The following is a 16,997-nucleotide window of genomic DNA, read 5'->3' as shown; positions in this document are numbered from 1 at the left end:
CTGGAAATTAAATGTGTTAAGAGACTTTAAATTATAGAATTGATCTCACTTGCTTTTGATATTAGTCTAGATACAGTATTATGGTTTCATATTGCATTGCAATTGATAACTCCTGTGAGTGGATCCTAGCATCAGGAGCTCAGGTGAGAACATGAACTTCAAAACTGAAGAGTATAGTTGTTGAATCATTTGGCTTCTTGAAACAATTTTATTTGGTCTGTGGAAAATCTGGAAATCCGCAGGTGCTGCTTCGTTACCTTTTCAATGGGCCGCACTTATCCTCGACAACCAATGACATCTGCATTCACGAATATTCATGAAATATATTTTTAAAAACTAATGTTGAAGTTTGCGATACAACTGTCAGAGATTTGAAGGTTATCTCTGCACCCAGTCTTCAAAGTATAATCACAATTTCACTTGATATTCATTTTACAATTTCATACAGCCATCCACATTTAAGTCTACCAGTGCACCCAGAGGTCACAGGTAGCACCATTTTCATTTGATTTCAGCATTAAAAATTACATTATTTGGTCCTTAAATGAACAATTTCCACTTCCTAAAAGGAAGAACTGTACTTCTATTATAAAGATTCACAAAGGGGCAAAGAAAACCCTTACACATTTGAAAAGATGTTGATATTGAGATTTTTTTAAAAATGCTTTGATTAGCAGAAATCAATTTCTATTTACCACTGTTCTGAGGGTGGGTTAGGAAATTGCAGATGTCTGAAATCCTGTTGTAAAACCGCAATGATTGAAAGACATGTAGGTTTGTGTGAAAGATGTTAATTTTTAAAATCAGTCAATATACTGTAATTAATTTCGTACACCAGAGGCAATAATCTGTTAAATCAATATTCTGACGCACACGTGATCTAGTGTGAATATATTTTCACTTGGTTTGGTGTCAAGCCAGTATGATTTCATCTCTATGAGGGCATCAGCAGCTTGTTCTTCCTCTTAACATGACCACTGAACAGACTGTAAACACAGGACATCCAGGTCTGGGCTTGTTCCCAGCCAGCGGTTATACAAGCCTCTGCACCCAGACTCTTAACTTGAGTCATATCCAAGGTACAAGCTGCACCGCTCCGTGCTGGGAGTGTCCAATCTATGCCTGGGAATGTATGTATGCTCCAGGAGCCAAAATATAGATGGATAATAATGCTGAGTGCAATCTGCATCTCAGTGAAATCTGGGACAAGGATTAATGTAAAAATGGATGTTCCCATTTAACATTTGGAATGAACCTCAGGCCTTGAATGATTTAAGGGAATACATAGCATCAAATGCTTCACCTAAAAGAATATTTTCTCTTATTGGTTCCCAAACTTTTCAGATTCTGACCCCTTAACATAGTCGTCTTCCTCATCAAACATATCAAAATGTTATGAAGTTAATAAAGGCACAGACTCTACATCTCACACCGCTACCCGATGAATCCCAAAGGTGGTCTTAATCATTGGTCTAATTCACCAGAATTGTGCCATTTCAAATTACCAGTGCTCACATCCCCACTTAGAAATACCAAGAGGAAGAAACAAGGAATTAATTTACCATCAAGTTTATAGTTCATACTCAGAAGAGAACTCAGTAAGACACAAGTAATTCTTGTAACCATTTTTATTGGCATTTGCTTGAACAGTGGATGGAAAAATGATCACAACCAACTTTTAGACTCTTTGTACCATCACAACAGCTTTACCGTCTGAATGAACTAGCAGGAATGTGAACCGTGCAAATAAAGTGTTTGTGTGCCTTCAAAAATCTGCACAGAACAATTCAGTAACATTACAGAATAGTACAAAAAACTTACGTTACAATATTAACATATCATAGATGATATTTCCCAGCTCAACTTCACAACGAAACCTGGATGGAGTGCCTGATGGATGAAAAGCCTCAGTGTGTGTGTGTGTGTGTGCATTCATCCACTAATAGATGAAGGGTACAAGCTACCGCACTGCTAACAGATGGGACACCACGGTCAGTGCTGCTGCCTCGATGGAGAACAGGTGACTGTCCTCCACATGTGGGCAGCTGCTCCTCATAAACTCTGCCAGACGGAGCAGATACTCCAAGTTGTGACCAGTCTTCCCTCGGCACACGGCGATCTGAGTGCCGATCTCCTCCGGCGAGGCCGGCCCCAGGTAGAGGGGGTTGTCGCTGGTGGCGATGTAAAGCAGGGCCTGAACCGGAGGCTGACCATCAGTGAAGAAGTCAACCAGTTTGGTGCTGTAGCCTCCGCAGACCGTCTCACGCAGGTTGAGGTACCTCAGAGACTCCTCCACTTGGTGACCAGTCACCTCGAACGCCACACCCCAAGTGGTCGCCTGTGGGGGGAAAAGAACATCAAGTCCAATTACTATCATTTCTGAATCCTAGGAATTCCATTGTAGCTGTGCAGCATCAGTAGCAAACCAGTGGGATGTGCAGCTTCTACTTACGTCATCATCCTGGATCAACGTCACCACTCTTCCGGGCTGCGGAAAGCGGAAGAGAAATAGGTGACGTCACGGATAACACAATCTGATACGATCGGTTTTTTTCTTTTTTTTTTAAATTCAGTTCACCATCAAAGCAGCTAAAGTGACTGAAACACATAATATTAATATTAAAGTCAGTCCACTCACCAGCTGATCGCTCCCCCGGTGGAAGTTGTCTCCATGCCAGAAGCGCCTCTTGTAGCCCTGGATGTAGCCCACCTCGCTCCTCTTGAACTTGAAGTCCGGCTTCCACACCAGCGAGCCGTACCCGAAGATCCACAGACTGCTCTTCCCCGCGGTGATGTCTTGAGGCTTCATTTTCACGACGTTAAAATGAATTGATGGAACTCTTTTGATTTGGCCTTATTTCTTAAGCCGGGGGGGGGGGGCGACTAGCTAGCTAGTGTTAGCTTCCTCCGGTCCAGGAGCAGCGGGACCGGCTGGCTCACAGGGATACCGCGGACGGTATTCGAGCCCAACTGCTTGGCAGTTGCGAAGATGGAGTTTCGCGGTTGGTTTCGCCTTGCACGATGCATCGCCATTGCATTAGAGGTGCCGCATTATGCCTTAAAAATCCATGGCAGCCGCTTCGGCCTTCAAATCTAGACGAAAGAATTCAAAAACCGTTCGGCCAGCTTCTCCGCTGGCCGGTACCGCTGTGAAAAGATGAAAAACAACTAAAATTAACGATTGGTTAATAATATCGCCGTTTCACGCTTCCTTTTTCTTCGTCACCGGCGTTTCGAAGCGTTTTTGCAATAATATGGCGAAGACGTGCCCACGTATTTATAGAGTTTAGCATGTGTGGGCGGGTCCATACTAGCAGTTTAAACCAATAACATTTGAGTATGTTTGTCGTAGAGTAAATTTTATCCAATCATATTTCTGTGCGCCGAAAAAGGCGGGATGTAAATTCAAAACAGTCCCATTATTGGCTCAGTTTATTCTTGAGACGCACGGCCGGAGTTCAATGTAACTGGAGGATGAGCTGTCACTCCACACGGCTACATTTATAATTGGTCATCCACTTTGTCCTTCTTTAAACAATTCCATAGGGGTCACGCTTAATCTGGCTGATGCAATTTCCAGCAGCATTTCAGGGCTACATTGTCACAGGGCAACACACAAAAACGTTGCATCAGATTTTATTCTTGGGTGGATGCAACTCTCCAGATAGGAAAGACATAAAGTAAAGGAAACATTTTTGACTGATAAGTGAACATACTGTACTACATACATACAAGTGATTTTACTCATGAGGATAGCATGAATTGAAGACTGTACGTGTACAAATCAAATTGTTCCTCCAGTAGGGAATGAACAAATATCAGTGTTCAACTGTGTTAGGGCAACATGCTGTAGTCTAGTCCCACATTTTAAAGTTGTAATTATAAGGCAAATATTACTAGAAAGAGTGGATGCCTCGTCTACACCATCCCATTCATCACAACTCTTCTAGTTAGAGAAAAATGCTGAAAGGTGAACAGGTTCTCTTCTATTCTATTCTTTTCTGTGTATCATCACAGTTTCTGTTTTTTGTTGAACGTTCCAGCAGACCGAGCCATTTTTAAATGCAATGGGTGAGTAGCTGTCACCACCCTTGTGTATGATGTCTGTTATTTCGACTGTAGACACACAGATTTCCTTTGAACTCAACAATGATCCTGCCCTGATTGCGAGTCACGGTTGAGTTTGATAATGTGCCTGTGTGAACGCAACCCATGTACAGTACTAATGGACCAAATAATTACAGAAAGTGAACATTGAGAATCAAATTTATTTAACAAAATACTTTGGATCCAACAAATCAAGAGAGGATGATCAAGACTTCATCAAATGTACAAAAATGCCCACACCTCCAGCTGGATCAGATACAGGAATAGCAGAGGCTCATCTGTGCTCAATAGATAGATTATCTATAAATAGCTAGCATTATCTGCCTTGATAAGAGGTCAGACAACTGTATCAGCTCCTCATAAATCTAAAGCACCACAGAATCCAACCCTTTGAGTGACTGTGCCATGTACAAACTTACATCCTATGATGCCACGGCCATATATGCCCATTTACTCCACAGGCCTGATGTGGGTCAAACCGCATCGACTAAACTGCATGCAATCCAATCAAATTCATTTCTTGTTTTAACATGTCGATTGATCAACTAGTTTGCTGTATCTGTCAAAGTATTTTAACTAGAATTGCAGCCCTTGTAACTAAATGGTCAGTTGATATTGAATATCTGCACCCACATATCCATATCTCTGCTTGATTTCACTTTTCACAAGATATAAATACAGAAAATCAAACAGACTGCACAAACCACTCCTGCAGCAGTAAAGGAGGGGTTCACTTTGTGGGTGTGATGAAAGCATTCTTCAGTTTCAGCTTCTGTCTGCCTTATTGACAATAGGTTGTGGCAAAACTGAGCACATGTGCACTTGTTTGGGTTTTTTTTTTTGGGTGGGTGGGGCAGTGGCCACTTTCTTAGAGTGTGTGTGGGTTTCTTACTGACACCTAGTGTTAATTAAAGAGACATCAACAAGTGCATTGCAGGATGTTAGCAAAACCTTCATGTTTTGTGCAAAAGCGTACAAATTTGTTTTGTTTTGAATAACATTGTAGATGAAATAAGTTGTAGCTATAAAACAAAAACCTGAACTCATTCCTTGTTGTGCTCACTTAATGAAACCGATGATCTCAAATGTATTCTAGACAGGTTTCCTACATTCTTCTTGAAGAGATCGGAAGATTGAAATTTCCAATCTGTTTCCTTATTCTCCAATTATGACATCAGTGTCACAGACTCCCCCCTCTTCCTTTGTCAGAATAAATAATGCTGATTGGCTTGTTTGTCTTTGTGCTGTTTTGAGTTTCCTGAAAACCCCATCATCTGTGAGAGCGAGTGGAGATTGAAGAGAGTGATGCGTGAGAAAATCCACAGTTCTGCACCGGCATGTTCTGCATTTTTTAATCAGGGAGGAAACAGGAACTGATGTCACAGGGTCACAAACAGGATGCTGTGATTATAACACAATGAAAATTGCCTGGCCATACTAAGGAGACCCAGAGGCCAAAGAGCAAAACCCCAACATGTGTTTGTCACTGCCCTCAAGTGTGAACAAGGATGTGTGTATGCCTATAGGTATGAGTGTGATGACGGTGGGAAGAAACCCTCGAGCACTAACAGGTCAGGTAACAGACCAGAGTGTGATGGAACTGGACGTCCAACAGTTGCGATAACATGTATGTTTTTCTTGAACCTGACATCCTTTTTCAAACTTTTTTTTTTCCATACACCCAACACAAGATGAGGATGCTTATGTCAACAGGCTAACAGGATGTGTATAAGGAAAACGCCATCCAGATTCGCTGCCTGGTGTTGATTGCTGCTGATTGGGAGTGACTGTCGCAGAATTTCTGTCAACTGGAGGCGGGAGCGGTTTGTATTTATTAGATAAAGAAGAATTTCAGATACTCTGGAATAAATATTACAAAAAGGGTAATTAAGATTGACCAGATTTCTCTAAGAAGTCCTTTTTTATTTATAAGGATTCACAACAAATCCACTGGCTCCCATCTGGTATCTCCTCCCTTTTGGCAACAGCCCAGTGCCAGGCCCTCTCCCCCCAGCTTTGTTTATGGGAGTCCGTAGTACTGAACCGGGCATTGAAATATTGCTCTTAACCCCGAAGGCGAGTGAGGCAGTTGAGCCTGTAAGTGCTAGAGTGTTTTTTTTTTATTTTTTATGGGAGGTCTGTGCACTCTATGTCATACACACGGGGTGAGAGGCCTGGCATATGCTGCTGTTTTTATGGCACTACAGACTCACTCCGTGCACCCCCCACGGCATCTGTTTGGTTGACTGGTTGTGTGTGTGAGAGCATTATGAGACTTGGGGTGGGGTGGGGGTGTTCCCCTTTGCCCTGTGCCTGGCTTTGTTTCGCCATTTCCAGCTTGAGGGGGAGGTATCTGTGGAAACGGATTTGAATTTCAAGCCAATTTAGGACCAGAGAGAGAATGAGTGGGGGGGGGGGGGGGGGTGAATCAGGCGGGAGCCAAAAACGTTTCCAGGAATTACTTTAAGTAGTGATGCCACAGTCAAGGAGTCTCTTTCTAATATCCAAGACATAAAACATGATGTGTGAATGTAGGAGAGCAGCTGGATTTCATATTCATAAACCTGCTCACACTTCGAGGGGCCTGAGGGGATGAAACTTTTAAACTTCAACACTCTCCCCTCAAACTGAACCCGGATGAAGAACAAATGAATGCAAGACACATTTGTTAATTTGTACTCATTTTCATTATTTTAAAACACCTCCAAAATAATTTCCTTTTTTCATTTACTGACGTCAAATTAAAAACAGTTTTCAAAGAAGTTTTATTCTTCAGAAGTTTGGTCCTTATAAATATGCATTATATACAAAATAATATTATAAAACATATAAAGAGCAGTGTGTCATATTTAAATTAAACTCTGGAAATAATAATTTTAAAAAACATTACATTATTGGTTCTTTATTTTTGAAATTTATTATAGGCAGGCAGTGGTGTGACAGTCCCTTCTCCTTGTTTTGAGTCTTTATTCTTGCATGAAAAACATTTCATTGCAAATTTTTCCTTTCTCTTGGATCTTGCTGGCACGATGCTGACTAATGCACTCCTGTGGTTTCGTCTTCTTATCCCTGTTGATTAGCACATGATTTCCCCGATTTAGTTCCTTAGTGCAAATGATCCAAGAACAGACAAGGGCACAAATTTAGCATTCAAACCCCCTCTTTTTAAGGCTTCTAGTGAATTTGGGCTGCATACAATCTTCACCGTTGCATGGAAAAGTCCAGCAGGTCAGTTTCACGTGATGAAGATTAATTTCAGACATTCATGATGTTCAGTGTTTGTGAGGTCGGATTGTGACGGTGGGTGAGTTCACTCGTCTCGACCCTGAGTCTTGCATAGCAGGCGAAGATGGCAGGAGTGAATGTGTTTGTGTGTGTGTGTCTATATGTGTGCGTGTCTGTGTGTGTGGGGTGGGGGTTAGGGGGTTGAAGGGGTCAAATCTTAGGCACCGTATTTGAAAGATTGGTTGGCTGTCAGAGTCATCATGATTATCACAAAAGGCCAGGTCAGATATGAGGGGCAATAATCCACCTTCATCTCCTTCAACTGTCCAGGATGGCCAGGATTATAAATTAAAATTTCACAGATGCTCTGTCAGTCTTCACACCTTGTGTAGCCAGTCTATTCACCAGTCCATTACACCATTGTCACGACTGAGAGAAGCCCTTCACTGTACATATTTTGCATACAAACACTTGGTCAACATTAAGTTTCTCAGTTCTGGTCTCTTTTCCACGGAGGTTTCTCTCCTCTCCAGTTCTCAAGTGTTCCAGAGCAGCAGTGGACATGTTAAACAATCTCCAGTCTCCCCTCGGCATTTGTAAACAATCCAGAATGCGACATTCTGCCTTGATTGTGTCTTTTCCTCGTTCCCTCGCTTTCATACCCCTTTAAAATTTATACCTGTTAGAAAAAAAGAGAAGATTTTATTGTAGAAATACAAGAAAATGAAATAACACCATGATCCCAAAGATAAATTCCCTCCTAAGTGTTTTGATGGCAGATGTGAATTATTACTGGGCACACACTCCAGCATTAATATTTTATTTTCCTTGGAAAGGAACATCTTAAAAAGACTAAAACAGTAAAACACAGCACCCTTGAGATTAAGTTGAGCCAAACATGTGTGAGGAATCAGTATAAATTCACACTTTACCAAGATTAAAGAAGAACCACTGAAATTTACAGAAATAATTGAACATGCTGAGCTTTAACAATCTCACATACTGCAGGGCAAAAGTTTTCTACAAAACTGCATCATCATCTGCCATAACTGTTGCTGTGTAGCGCACTTGGGACAATGTGATACATTTCCAATGAAGCATCTTCTAATACAGGATTGATTTTATTTTTGTCTTACCTCTGTTGCTATGACGCATTCCCTCCTCTCTTCTGCTATAACATATACCGACTGGTACATGGAGTCTCTTGAGGAACATATCGTTGATATTCTACACTCTGGCTTTTCACTGCAAACACAAATCACACTGTGTGTTAACACAAACTAGAAGCACATGGCAGAGCTGTGCACTAAAGAGTACAGTGAGGCAGTGCAGAAGATGGAGGCATAGCAACTGTCAAATATGCATATAAGCTCTAAACTTGGGATCATTATTGGGATCAAATTCAATATAATACAACATTAATATTGCTCATCTCACCTGTACATTCGACTCAAGGGTTCTTTGTCTTCTAAACATTTTTCATAAATAAGACTTTTATCCTCTTGTGACTTTTCATCCTTGAACTCCTTTGATTTAGAGTTGTAAGAGTCCAAGTGATAGTTTTTGTGGATAAAGTTCGATTTTTCTGAATCACAGTCTACCTCCAGGCCGATTTTCTGGTTGGTGTTTTTCAACTGGGAGGCTGGAATCAGGTTGTCTCTCTGAACATTGGACAAGTTGTTCATTGTCTCTGTGTCCTCCTGTTCCCTTTCGGCCTGCCTGCGGATGTGCCTCAAAGCCAAGCCGACCATGAACAGAAGGATGAGCAGGGCCACCAGCCCCACTGCCAGAGACACCGCTGCCCACTGGAAGCCGTCTTGAATCTCTCCATCGGTCACAGGAGATGTGACGGCAGCGAAGAATTCGCAGTGAGATCCGGTGAAGCCCGATGTGCAGGTGCAGGTTGCTGGGGCCTTTCCCGGACCACCTCCCCCACTGCAAAGACCACCATTGAGGCAGGGCCGAAGAGAGCACTCGTCCAGGATTCTGTTGCAGTTACGTCCACCGTACCCAGCTGGACAGACGCAGGTGTAGTCGTTAATTCGGTCTTTGCACGTACCACCGTTCTGGCAGGGGTTACCTGCGCACTCGTTGATGTTGATTTCACAGCGCGATCCGGTAAATCCAGCGCGGCAGCTACACATACGCACGCCGCTGTGAATCAGACACAGACCACCTAGAGGAGGAGAGTCGGGATGAGCAAACAGCTAACATCAGCACGCAAAATAAAAGAAACTGGCATTTTAAAATGGCATCTAAACTGGCATCTAAAATGAACTGTAAAATTTCCCATGATGCAACAGTGCGACTCGACTACAGCAGTGTGTTGGTGAACAAACAAAAACCAATCAGAGCTCTCTTTGTTGACAAGAAACAAATGAAGCTTGTTGGACATTTGTCCCTTTCATCAACAACCACAGTGAGCCGAGGAGACGTTTATAAGCCGCTGCTCTTAGTTGCTGAGTGTTTATATGGAGGACAATAGACACCAAGTTCCCACCAATTCCTGTTGTTCCTCACTGCTTCCAGTTTTAAGAATTTAAAGGGGGGGAAAGAGCAAGGGGAAGTTCAGGAAAAGAGGTGGGGCGGGGGTAAAGACAGGAGGAAGACTGTACCATTAAAACAGGGAAGAGACGTGCACTTGTCCACTCTCTTTTCACAGTTCAGTCCAGTGTAGCTGCGGGGACATTCGCACATGTAGCTGCGGCCATTGTCCTTCTCCCAGCATTTGCCGCCGTGGAAACAGGGGGAGTCAGTGCACGTCTGCAGGCTGACCTCACAGTGGGTGCCCTCAAAACCTTGGAGACATGTACACTTGTAACCACTTTCCAAATTCTGGGAAAATTGATAGAGAGGGGAAAAATGATTAAAAACCGGAGAGAATTACATAGAATAAATATGCATATTAGATTATAATATAAATTTGCATCTCATTCCAACTCACAGTGCATATTCCGCCATTCCCACAGGGGTTACTGTCACACTCCTGCATCTCCAGCTCGCAGTTGACCCCCGTGAACCCTGGCAGGCAGGTACAAGTATAGCTGCCCTGTCCGGTGTTCATACAGGTGGCGCCATTCACACAGGGAAGGTGATGGATGCAGAAGTTCAGATCTGGGATAGAGAAGAGTGTTTGTTTACAGTCAGGCTGCTAGGAGAAGGGGGGGGGGTATCTAACCTGTCCATTTCCAAAGCTATGAATAGAAGAGTTCAGAGGGAACCTAATTTACTAATGCTTTCAAGTTAATTCAAAGGAAAACAGTCTGCAAGTAATCTGAGAAGAGCAGCAGTGGTCCAACTTGTGTGTTGTACCTTGGTCACACAATAGGCCTCCCCAGCCCTCCTGACAGTGACACTGCCATGGCATCTGGCAGGTGCCGTGCTTACAGGCCGGGTACTTCTTACACTCGTCACAGAAGGTGCCTTGCCAGCCGTCTCTGCAGCTGCAAAATAAAAAAAAACAGGTTCTTTGTTCAACCACTTCTTCATCAAATCGTACATTTCCATGTATAAAACGTATAAATCGCTTTGAAACTACATGATTTGACGTGACATCAGTCGATGTTATCACTTCGAGCATCAAGTTATCACTTGACGCTCAAATGAGTGCATCATTAAAAAATAATCACGTTTTTTAACAGAAACAACCATGTTTTACATGAGTTATTACATACAAAAAGAATAATGATTTAAACACTATACTGTACTATAGTACATACAACACATTCATGAACTGCGGGATAAAAAGATGCAGTAAAACAATCTAGAAGTCATTTCAGTATATTAAGAATGAGCAATGACAATTATGTAATAGAAAAGGTGAAATATTGCTTTAACAATAAATATCCCAAAATAAATATGTATTTCTTACTATAAATATTGTTATTAAAAAATGTGCAGCAACTTGTGGAGCCATGAGATTGGGTGACTTAAGATGTACTTTTAAGGTTTCAGCATTTTTTGCTGGGTTCAGCGCGTCAATATGGGGTTGCAGATGAATCGAACCTATATTTGGTAATTTCCAGCAGTGGGGATGATGAATTTGTGTCTAAAAAGAGGGAAATGAATGGATTTCTCACAGTCAAAATGAGTGCATGAGAATTATCCATGCTTGTGAGTAAGTGAGTGAGACAGGATCATGACAAGGAAGGGACTTGGGAAGCAGAGAAGAAACATGAGAGGATATTGACAGAAATATGTTGATTAATAGAACGTCAGTCTCTTCATAAACGCTTCTGAGGCAACACTAGCTTATGTAAATCTAAGAAGGACTAAATATGATTATTATCATGTGCATTTATGAAAAATACAGATTTATTTCCCAGGACTCAGAGTTTCTGATAAAAATATGAAACTCAACCTGAGAATAAAAACTGATTTAAAAGGAAAAGAACCACAGCGATCCTCAATAATCACACTGTTCCCTTATGTACATTCTTACACAACAGGTAACACACACTTCCACACTTCATTATCATTAACACTTACACACACTCTCCCGGTCTGGAACAGTTTCCATTCCTTTCGCTGCATCCCTCCAGACAGACAGCTAAAGCAAAGAGAAAAACACATACAGTCAGTCTGCTGCTCTTCTGCTGTCATGCCAGTCAGCATTAACAGTGCGATAGTGACAGGATGAATAAAACAACTAATATTAGGAATCACAGTTTTACAAAACACGAAATCAAATAAAGAAATAATATATTAATATATTAAAAAAAAAAAAAAAAAAAGGATCTACATCTTCAAAATCATTTTCCCGGACCGGCCTACAATGATCCGTTTACTGAAGTACATGAGGCCTCAAATCCGAAGCCTCCATTTGATCTCAGCGTGCGCGCCACGCCCCCCGTTAGGGATCGTTTGGTCCGTTTCAAAGTGCGCTGGTCCAGCCTGACACTGATTCTCAGCACAACATATCAGGCGACTGACGGTAAGCGGCCGGTTTAGTCCAGAACAGATGCTCGCTCTCAATAGCAGACAGCTGTCACTATTGTTGTTTGTGGTCTGCCACAACCATATTTGCAGCTGCCACAGCCGCGCGCCCAACAATGGAAGGGGGACTAAAACATCGATGGCGCGTGGCGGATAATAATGCCGCGATTAACCTTGGCGCGTGCAGTCGCCTGGTCTCCTCCTATCAGTGCGCCCCTCCCTCCCTCGCGCGGATTAAGTTGCCGGGCACGCGCCACAGTAGTTTATGATGTGCAAAAAAAAAAAAAAAAAATTATAATAAAAAAACCCTCCAAAATTTTAAATTAGCTCAAACTTTAAAATGTAATAAAATAGTATTTGAAGGCACACCTGTGTGAGCAAACTCTGAGGCCATGCTAGCACAGTCAGCTATTATCATTAGCAGTTTGTTTCCATTTTAATTTAACATTTAAAATACAACCTATCCTATAATGTGTGTTTCTGTTTGACTTTATTCCACGTGAACAAGCCTGTTTAGACAGATATATGGTAGTATGAAAGAGAGAGAAGGGGGATTATAGTGTCTGAAAGATGTCTAATCTATCTTTCTTGTGTATATTTTCTGTAGTCACTGGCGATTGATGTGTCTGTAATTGCAACATGTGAGCCCATCTGGTTAGAATTTGGCGCCACAGTCAAAATAGCACATGACAATTTCTCTTTCACCACCGAGTGACAAGGATGACAGATCCACTGTCACCCATGTGGTCGCATATTCAGCACATGTTAACCATTACTCTCCTGGTGCCTCCTTCCAATGTACTCCATGATTAATTTGTTTTGGTGAAAAGGGTCCTTGGTATTGAAGGGCCAAATGGCATTCGGCCTCCTAGTAGGCTCATTGAGAGCTGTGCCAAACATGAGAGTGTGGCCTATGATTGAGCCAACTGGGTTAGCACAATAATAATGTGCCAGTTGTCATGCTAAGCCGCCTCTCTCTCCACCAATAGTCACAAGGCCAGGACCAATCGCAAATCAGAATTTTCTTATTACAAATTATATGAGGCAACACCAGATATCATCGTGTTATGTCTATATAATGATGAGCCATAGATAATCCTGAATTACGCTGACAACTTTTTCATATGCACATTTTGTTTCCATAACGATACTGGACATCTACAACAGGAGGAGACCCCAAAGTAAAGCCTGTAACAAGGAGAGCGCTTGTCCACCCTAAGGCTATAGTGTTAATATCATAGCAACAAGCTATGCAAAAACATATTTAATTAGCTATAAGTGATTTGATTGAGCCTTTTATATAAATAGACAGACACAGACATCATTCACCAACTTCACAAAGCAAGAGCAGACTGATATCCTGCAATCATCCAGGTGTGAACAGATCAAATAGAAGAGAGTTATACTGTTGATTGCTTACGTTCTTCACAGTATTTCCCCTTCCAGCCAGCCATACAGGTAAACTGTCCGTTCCGGTTGCAGGTGTAGTGGCCAAAGCGGTCATCCCTGGGCGTGCATTTTTTTGAACAACTTTCTCCGTAGTAACTTTCATTGCAGATGAATCGGTAAGAATAGCTGAGCTCTGTCTGTTTTTCGGTCTGCATATCCTGAGACCAGTCGGTTCCTACAGCCAGCTGCCTTTGGATGGCAAAGAAGCTAATCAAAAAGTCTGAGTTGTTGGTATCTGAAAGTAGAAGAAAGTGGAAGTCAGATTAATTGTAGCATGTCTGGGCTTGTTTTTGCACTGGGATCATTACGTTGTGGTGTCAACAACTGTATTGCAAAATGGCTCGTGCCATCAAGTCATTCACTCTCACTTCCATCATCTGCCTAGTACCAAGTTACATTCCTTATCAAATCAAATACGGCTTTGTTAAAAGACAAACTCAGGTTGAAATTTCCTCTTTCTTTTCCGTCAGCAAAAACATTCCCAGGCCCAGTCAACTCTTCCAAAGGGCGGAACAGAGCAAGGTGTAAAATACAGGAAGATGTAGTCAGGGGTTTTTGGCAGGCACTGTGTATTCTCACCAAAGCCCACAGCTCTTTCCCACGCCAAAAATAAACCAGAGGAAGTTCAATTGTATTGGGTATAAGAATGAAAAAGGTGTTCTGAAGTTCATAACAAAGAAGTGAATAGGCGTGAAAATGAACAAAATTGTAAATAATTAAAAAGAAGTGGAGGCGGTCATGTTGAATAACTGAGCTGAATTTAATAGCAAAATGTTTCCTTTTTTTTTTTTTTTTTTTTTGCATGACTGAATGCAAAAGTAGTTTCAGACCCCGGTGTGTTAAATATACAGATAGAGCTCCCTCCAGTGGCAAAAACTCTTTCACTTACCTACAGGTAGGTTTCCATATGGTGCGTGCCAGGCTTCAATTATTAATGAAAATGACCCCTAGGAGAGAACACATAGAGTTAATTAATTAACTGTTTCTTGAAATTTATGTGGAAAGTATTTTTCCTAGTCTAGTGGAAAGATGGAAAACTATGTTTCATTGATTATGGGTTTTTTGTATTTTGAAATAAACAACGCAATACCAGTCCAATCTTTTGACACTGCTTCCTAATGATATGGATTAGATGAGCTGACCAATAACCAGTGCGCTCCCAAAATGCATTGCAGTTGCTTAAAACTGCATGATGACGGTCACTATAATAAAGCTAAATAAAGTGGACGCACTTACCGGCCATCCGAAGTTGAATGGTATTTGGATCGGTCTAGGTAATGTGCCAGTGTCTTTGGCGCTGAAAGAGTTTGTTCCCAGCACATCTGTCATTGTACTTCCAAAGATGCAGTCACCTGGAGAGACCACTGCCTGATAGTTCTTCAAACAAATTCTGAAATAAGTCCTGCAGTTCGGCTTACATGCGTTTCCATTTGCCAGCAAGCCTTTGTGGTTTCTAAATTCGTGGAGATCGACCTCAAAAAAACCGGATCCGAATACCTAAAAGAGAAGGAAATATGTTTTAGGAAAACGTAGGTGCGTTTACATTGCGTATTCTTAAAAACAAAATAAAAGAAATAGCTCTCCATCTGTTTTCGCCGAGGTCTCTGTACCACCGGGGGCATAGTGTGTATTATCCTCCTTCATACCTGTGATATCAACGTGGTGCTGAATGCGATGGTAAAGGTGAACCAGGCTGCCATCCTTGTCGCTTCCCCAGGGCAGCCGCGTCACCAGCCAATAAATAAGCAAAACCTTCCAATTCCAAAGTATTTACACCAAGGTGAGAAAACGGGAAAAAAAAAAATCAAAAACGTGAATAAATCCTTCTTCACTCTACGGGAGTTGTCCCGTAGGTCCTTGTTGTGCGTCAAAGCCGAGAAACGAAAACGTTTCCAATCTCCAAGTTATCCAAAGGTGAGGGTAGACCAATATCCAAAGACGTGCTTCTTTTTTTTTTTCTCTTTTTTTTTATCACCAGGCGTCCCCTCCTTGCATGGTACTGTACTCCACAATGATCGCTCTGCGTTGTGTGCGTGTCTCACTGGTTGTTTTGGTGTTGAAGTTGGTGCGTCAGAGCGCCACGGATGTTCCTCGCTCGTCTTATTACTCGTGAATGAACCGTAGTGTATCTCCTCTCAATATATAGACTTGCTTTGCGCCGCTCATTACATAAACTGCCAATCATTTCATTGGCACCGCCCACTCTACATATTCAACCCCCTTCTCTTCTCTTCCCTTCCCTTCCAACCCAACAACAATTATCCAGATTTAATACCCACTGGCACTCTACAGACTGACCAACATGGTTACTGGGCGATTATTAACAAGCCCTAACATCTGTTGACTTATTTTAGTGCACAATACGCCGGACGCACATTTGCACATTGAGCATGCTGCGTAAAGACAATGAATGAGTCCCAAAACTGAGGGGGAAAAATGCCAAACAAATAGAAAGTAGAAATGCAATCACTTTCTTACTCCTTGCATCCGTTTGGGCGCGGCTCCACCCAATTGTAGCTCAATTAACTCATAAGTCTGCACTGAAACCACGCGTCATACTTGGTTTTTAGAACCTCTGATCACTATTGTGGGGGTCATTCCTCGGCCTGCGTAACAAACAATGAAACTAGAATAAAATAAAAATAAAAGTCTCTCCATAATGTCCTAATTGCCGTAGAATTTCTCAGCATTTATTGACGGAGAAGATCAACACTGGTAAATGCAGAATAGTAATGTACCTAATGTAACCTTGAAATGTGCATATACTTTCAAATTGATCACAGTTTTAAAGTACTGATCAAATTAATCACACACACGCGCACACACACACGCGTGCGCGCACACACACATACACACACACAGAAACAATAATTTCTTTTTACGCGTGGACGCCCAGGGACATGCATGATGTCCAAACACACTTTTGTTCTCAGATGTTTTCCTGGGTGTCCCGTCTCGTTAGTGTCGTGTGCCATTTCATACCCACCCAAGCGTTTTACAGTTCAGTGGCAGGGTGCCTTCTATTGTTGCGGCGCGTGTCCCTCTCTCCCGCCCTCATGCGGGTGTAATGTGCGGGACGGAAGACGTAACTATTCAGCTGTATGCAAATGAACTCCCCTCTCTCTCCCCCTCTCTCATTCTCCCTCTTTATATCTACACACACACACACACACACACACACACACACACACACACACACACACACACACACACACACACACACACACACACACACACACACACACACACACACACACACACACACACACACACACGCGTGC

The 16,997-nt window shown here is 42.1% G+C and overlaps 2 protein-coding genes across 3 annotated transcripts; both read right to left on the bottom strand.

Moving 5' to 3' along the window:
• Nucleotides 1-1,613: 1,613 nt before the first annotated feature.
• chac1 (ChaC, cation transport regulator homolog 1 (E. coli)) lies at nt 1,614-3,264 on the bottom strand. 2 transcript variants are annotated; one of them, XM_068342356.1, is made up of 3 exons: nt 2,639-3,264; nt 2,453-2,488; nt 1,614-2,338 (listed from the first exon to the last, which is right to left on the bottom strand). In XM_068342356.1, the coding sequence occupies exons 1-3, from the start codon at nt 2,807-2,809 to the stop codon at nt 1,961-1,963; spliced, it is 585 nt and encodes a 194-aa protein (XP_068198457.1). In that variant the 5' UTR covers nt 2,810-3,264; the 3' UTR covers nt 1,614-1,960. The 2 variants fall into 2 exon arrangements, with proteins under 2 accessions (XP_068198457.1, XP_068198458.1); XM_068342357.1 differs by lacking the exon at nt 2,453-2,488.
• Nucleotides 3,265-6,848: 3,584 nt separating this feature from the next.
• dll4 (delta-like 4 (Drosophila)) lies at nt 6,849-16,018 on the bottom strand. Its single transcript, XM_068343150.1, has 11 exons — nt 15,363-16,018; nt 14,953-15,213; nt 14,606-14,663; nt 13,688-13,951; nt 11,821-11,881; nt 10,645-10,775; nt 10,277-10,446; nt 9,948-10,167; nt 8,770-9,508; nt 8,469-8,577; nt 6,849-8,011 (listed from the first exon to the last, which is right to left on the bottom strand). Exons 1-11 carry the CDS (start codon nt 15,414-15,416, stop codon nt 8,006-8,008), a joined length of 2,073 nt encoding a protein of 690 aa, XP_068199251.1. The 5' UTR covers nt 15,417-16,018; the 3' UTR covers nt 6,849-8,005.
• Nucleotides 16,019-16,997: the final 979 nt, after the last annotated feature.

This window comes from Antennarius striatus, chromosome 19, assembly GCF_040054535.1.
Source record: "Antennarius striatus isolate MH-2024 chromosome 19, ASM4005453v1, whole genome shotgun sequence".
NCBI classification, from domain to species: domain Eukaryota; kingdom Metazoa; phylum Chordata; class Actinopteri; order Lophiiformes; family Antennariidae; genus Antennarius; species Antennarius striatus.
The sequence above is the reverse complement of the archived record's forward strand: the minus strand, read 5'-3'. Positions and strand labels throughout refer to the sequence as shown.